General features: G+C 39.9%; 1 protein-coding gene across 1 annotated transcript; it reads right to left on the bottom strand.

The window, feature by feature from the left end:
- Positions 1 to 390: 390 nt before the first annotated feature.
- On the bottom strand, positions 391 to 4051 carry LOC132560090 (zinc finger MYM-type protein 1-like). The gene is made up of 2 exons (XM_060224745.1): positions 3813 to 4051; positions 391 to 2437 (listed from the first exon to the last, which is right to left on the bottom strand). Exons 1-2 carry the CDS (start codon positions 4049 to 4051, stop codon positions 391 to 393), a joined length of 2286 nt encoding a protein of 761 aa, XP_060080728.1.
- Between the last annotated feature and the right edge of the window lie 1949 nt (positions 4052 to 6000).

Below are 6000 nucleotides of genomic sequence, written 5' to 3'. Positions count from 1 at the left end.
TGGAAATGACGTGATTATTTGAATCAACTCATTCGAATAGTGGTACGGTTTGGAATATACACACAGTGGCGTAGCGAGGCCTTCATTCAATTGCATGCTTGGGGGTGCAGGGGCGGCAGCTGAAGGTATTTTGATTACAGCATTGTAATCATTCGAAATTATTAAAAAGACCAGCATATATAAAGATTATAAAGATTTTAATCTCACTTTTCACATTTGTCAAAAACAACTTTACGATACAAAAGATGAGATAAAGAAATATACAACACAATACCAATCTAAAACGTAGATTTAAGGGAAGATTGTACCATGAAACATCAAAAAGTTACGAAAAATTTTAAAGTGGTTATCTACCACAAAAAGACATCATTCTGATCCTCCGGTATTGGTTTAAACGAATTGCAACTTTCGAGACTTTGCTGCCGCGAAGTCATCAATGACAGTATCTATGTCAACCTGAGTGTCCCGATGGGTATGGAGGACAGCAAGAGCAGACAGCCGTTCTGTCGTCATTGTTGTCCGGAGGTAGGTCTTAATTCGTCTCATCGAGCTGAAAGATCGTTCGGCTGATGCAGTCGATGTCGGCATTGAGAGAAGTACACTAAAGATATTTCTAATGTTTGGGTATAGATCTCGACTTGTCCTATCCAGGATTTCGCAGAGACCTCTTGGTCGGTCCTTTAGTGGAATGGCTACCCATCTGGTTCTCCATCGCCGAACTTCCGTCAGGTAAGACGCCTTGTCGGACAGGTCTACTTCAAAGGCATCAAACACTGCGTTGACAATATCGTCAGTGAGTTGCTGAAGATTACGTGGGAAGAGCGTCTCTGCTTTGAATCTACCCTCGCTATCCAATAGCCGTGTCTCCAGCTCTGTGATCAAATGGTCAAGAAAAACCAAGAACAGACTAACTTTCCAATATTGCCTTGGGTCGGGTATCTGGTAGTTTGCACGTTGCTGCTGTCGTCCAGTTTGTCTCGGGACGCAAGGTTGAATACCGTATTCTGCGGCTACGCCGACAGCCTGGTCAAACAGCTCATTCCAAACATCATCATCCGCTCGTTCATTTCTGAGCATACTTATTACAGTCCTGCATTCAGTGGCGGCTTCCATAAGGTCGCAGTCTACTGACTGTAGATGGTTGGAAAGCGCAACAGTGCCGCTGAGGATGTGTTCAGTAACGACCAGCCCAATGATAAACTCGAACCTCAAAATTGCTGCCAATCTTCCACCCGCTTTGTCATCTCCGTCGTTCTTCAACGCCTCCAAACTACTAACGATGACACTGAATGAAGCCTTGAACGTGTGTAAGGCATCAGCACGACTAGACCATCTCGTTTCGCACAGTGTTCTCAGTTTGGTCCTAGACTCCATTTGATCTTTGGCGTTTTGGTCACCGAGGAGCTCATTTTTGAAGTACTGCAAGCGCTTTGCTGAATAATCGAAAGCAAAAGCGATATCCTGCACCGTTCCCATGATGGTCCGTACACAGGCTTGGGAAGAGGAATGAACAAGGGCAAGATTTAACTGGTGCGACTTGCAATGCACATAGGTGGCATGCGGAGCTGTTTGTCTTAAAATTGCCTGTACACCGCGAAATTTTCCAGACATGTTCGATGCCCCATCATACCCCTGAGCCCTTAATTTTGCAATGTCCAGGCCAAAGTTCCGAAGAGCTTGTATGATTTCAGGAGCCAAGTCCTCCCCCTTAATGCTCTTAACATGTATGAAACACAAAAAGTCTTCTTTAACACATATTTCACCGTTTTCTGTCGTATCAAGGTAACGCACACAGACAGACAATTGCTCTTTGGTAGATTTGTCTGTACATTCGTCTGCAAGAACGGCGATGTACGGTGACTCCTTAATTCGAAGTGTAATTGCTTTGGTGACATGAGACGCCAGTATTTCAATTAATTCGTTCTGGATATCTGGAGATGTGTACTTTAACTGCGCGTTAGGGTTGGAGATGTGATCTTGGACCACAAGATCATCTGCACACAGAACATTCAAAATTGCCCAAAAATTGCTCTTTTCTTCAGTGTGCCCCCTGATTGCAATGTTTTGCCGACCACACAGCAGCAACACCTCGATTATCTTTTTCAATATGTGTCTGTTTTTGTTGACATCTGCTTTGTGAGAAGAGTCGAGTTTTGATACAATTGAGTCATCCTTTCCAGTCATAATATCAATAAAATGATCCGCCGAAATCTGACAGCCATGGTGAGGTGAGTTCTCTGCTTCATGACGCTTGACGTAAGTGGAAAGGTTGATCCAGTCATCTACTGGAGATCTGAATGGCCTCTCCTTTCCAGACTTATCTCCAAATATGAAGCAGTGCACGCAATAAACTGAATCCTTGGAGACGGAATAGCGCATCCATGGATGTTCTTTCAACCAGGTGTAGTTGAATCTTCTCTCGCGGCCATGTACTTTTCTGAAATAGAAAGACACTGGTATGTAAGTACATGTAAACACAAAAGTACCGAGCATAAGTCAAAAGGGACATTCCGAATACGACATCATCAATATGAAATCACATTCACTGAGAATTAGCTTATATTCTCATTAATACCTAGTATGTGATAAATAGAATCTTACACTAGTGACTATGTAGCATGCAATATGAAACTTATCAAACTAGTTGATTAACTCGATATGCTCACAAATCTTTATGCAAGTGGCATGTAGAATTATTGAGCGATTTTCATGTACAAATACATGATGTAACAACGTAAAATCATCTATTTGAAAAACGCTTTTAAAATTGCATATATAGTACGGAAGTAGCATGTATTATATCATGAACCATATATGTTTCATCAGACGGGTTCTATATACGTTAACTCACTTTTCTGCTGAATTTTAGTTTCAACTCGTACGTAAAGCCCTTTTCAAAATCCTTAAAGCCCTTTTCAAAATCCTTACAGCCCTTTTCAAAATCCATATAGTTTAGATATGTTTTTTCCTGAATTTAAAATCTAAATTCACCCTTTCTATTTATCTATTGAAATCATATTTTTAAAAAGCTACACAAAAAGAGCATTGATTTTTTTATCGATAAGCGTCCATAAGTATGAGGAAACTGTATTGTTACAATACATGTAGTTTAGACACATATTTTGTTGTACTTTATGATCCTTAATGAATGCAAAAGCTCATAAAATCATCGTTACCTTTTATTATGCATAGGGTAGTGGAAAAAGAGCTAACAATACCCTTGAATAACAGAAACAATATGTCTTAGGGTAATGGTAACGAAACTGTCAATGAACTGGGATTGCCGGTGACCAGACGGCTTAATCGCTTAAACTGACGGTCTAGTGTTCAGAAGATCCTGAGTTCAATGCTGCATATTTTTGTTCTCTTAATTCCAAGAAGTATTCTTATATGACCCAAATTGTTCATAAGACGAAAAAGAAACAAGTTGGCATATTTAACAAATGGCGAATGCTGTTAAATTGATTATTTGAAACAAAATGTAGAAAACAGCCGTATATTACATTTCAACCACAAACATACCGATATGAGGCACAGAACACTAATACAAACACGCATAAGATTATGTGTTTTTAGTGTAACGTGTGTATGCGCATTTTGCCTCCTATCTGTAATATCTCTAATATAGATGTTATAGTATAGACACTTGTAACACAATTCTATTAGTTGACGATTTATTTCTTTGTGATGATATTAGATATATCTAGGCCATTATTTACAGTAATTGTGAAATACTATAGGAATGGGGAAAGACCGGGCTCGAACCCGGAACCTTCTGAACTCTAAAACTCTCATTTGCGAATAACCAATACCTTTGTGGAAAGGGAAAACCGAGCCACTGATCCCAGGACTCTAACAAAACTTTCTTCTTTATTTGATCTGTTAACTGTTCGCAAGCTAGGTCAACACAACATGGTCCTTCTTTTAGTTCTTGCTGAAGTTTGACTGGGTCTGATTTGTCATCGGGAAGCGATTCGGCTATATTTGACGAAGACTCTTCAACATCAGACTTTGGAACCTTTTTGAAAAAATCTTCTATCTTTTTCGACATGATCTCGAAAATGTAAGCGCTTGTTAACTTGGTTACGGAAGTGTGTCTGGTATTATAAAAGTAAACTTGAAACCTGGAAAGTTTCCGGAATATATCGTCGCAACGGTATATAAAACAAATCGCGAGAAAAGAATCATGCACATTATGGAAATAGATTAATAAACAAGAAAAAGAAAACATGTTTTCTCGAATTTTATTCTTGCATGCTTGAGCATGCAAGCATGCACGGACGCTACGCCACTGACACATGTATTTGATGTTTTTCTAAAATTATCAGAAATGTGAAATTTAGGAAATTTATGTGATCGTGAGGTCAGTGCACTTTCCCATATAGATTTTGACATTTCTGTCGATCACTTTCCTCGGCCGCCTCCTAATATCTATAGTTATTTTTATCATACCATGTTGGTTGTATGCGGTACTCGTATGGGTTTTCGTTGTCCATGTGCGTCGCATTGTGGCGTGATTTATTTGTTGACATGACGTCAGTATTACTGTGACGTCATATGATTGTCCTGACAGTGAAACTTCTTTCTCTACCCTAGGATGAGACTATAAGACTCTTTTCTATATGGGTATGTAGGATAGGGATATTCCACCCGAGGGGTCACAAAATGTGGTAAAACCCGAGGCTTGCCGAGGGTGGAATATCCCTATCCTACATACCCATATAGAAAAGAGTTTTTTTCTCTCATTTCTAATCTCATATTATCAAATATTTGCACTCACCTCGCGGTAGCCATCACTGGACGCCGCCATTTTTCAGATTTCTATTTTTTTCCTTGGGCCATATACATAAGAAAAAATGCTGAAATAGATTCTCCATCCCCGAATTTTGCAAACTATGTTTGCAGTCGAAAACATAATATGGACTTTGAATGTAAACATCCAACGTCAGTGTTTAACTGTTTTTTCTTCAAGCGGGCTGGGTCAAATGCCCTGTCAAATATATCACCCAGAGACATGCGTACGCGTTCAAATATAGTGCCTTAAAACACACAATAAAACAACGCTTTTCTTTTTAATATTTACTATTGCTCAATGTATAATATATCATAAACACTTTTTACATCTTTGAACATGTTGGTCAAATTATTAATACTACTTCACTGTCAATAGTAATCTTACAAATCTTACACATTTATGAATGGAATTCTTGGTTTGCTTGTGAGATGACGTCACTTACGTCACACATTTCGCGCCACACCGACAGGAGGAAAGTTAGTCATTGTCACTTTCAATCACACGTGGACGACGGCGGAAAGGCTGAGTCCCAGGGTTGGTGATGTTGATATTTATAAAACAGTTTTGTTAATACGAGCCTGCAAACAATGACTCCAATCGACTATGCGTGTTTGTGGATGAAGCGGATGACGAGGACATAGTCGATGAGTGCGCGGGAAAAAACTATGAATTACTCCACGCGCGTGGCTTTATTACACAGGCGCCTGTGTAATAAACGTCTATCATGACCATGTTTATTGCCCTGGACAGGCCTATCTGACACAGGTGGAAATGAGAGAAAAGGCATTCTCCCACCTCTGCCCATGTATGATAGACATGTCCCATGTGGAACACCCATGGAGGATAAATCTATCCCACATGACTGCACTCGGTGACCTCAGTCGGCTATCACAACTGACTCAAACCGACGAGTGGATGCTTTGTTTCCAGGTTCCGTAATGCGCGAGTGCAACATCACAGTTAACATTAACTATAACAACACTTGTCCAGTGAACACAAATAAACGTCGGAGGATCATCTATGACTGATTCTGAATGAACACACGCGTGACACTCACGCCATTGCAATATTTCGCGCGCATAAACAATTGACGTCTTTATACACTGGGAAATCCCCTTTTTGTCCATGACATCGCGGCAAGCCTACCCTACCTTAATAAATGATACGGAGTTAAATGTTGTTCAATACAAGTATTTCCATGTATC

The sequence above is a fragment of the Ylistrum balloti genome, unplaced genomic scaffold (genome assembly GCF_031769215.1).
Source record: "Ylistrum balloti isolate Yb309-2 unplaced genomic scaffold, AGI_CSIRO_Ybal_v1 Utg371012, whole genome shotgun sequence".
Classification (NCBI taxonomy): Eukaryota; Metazoa; Mollusca; class Bivalvia; order Pectinida; family Pectinidae; genus Ylistrum; species Ylistrum balloti.
The sequence above is the reverse complement of the archived record's forward strand: the minus strand, read 5'-3'. Positions and strand labels throughout refer to the sequence as shown.

Bases quoted from the DNA above. Each gene is read 5' to 3' on its own strand.
- LOC132560090 (XM_060224745.1), bottom strand. From the start codon at position 4,051: ATGTCGAAAAAGATAGAAGATTTTTTCAAAAAGGTTCCAAAGTCTGAT. The intron at 2,438-3,812 runs GTATTGGTTATT...TTTCTATTTCAG, and splicing joins GGTTTTCCCTTTCCACAAAG to AAAAGTACATGGCCGCGAGA.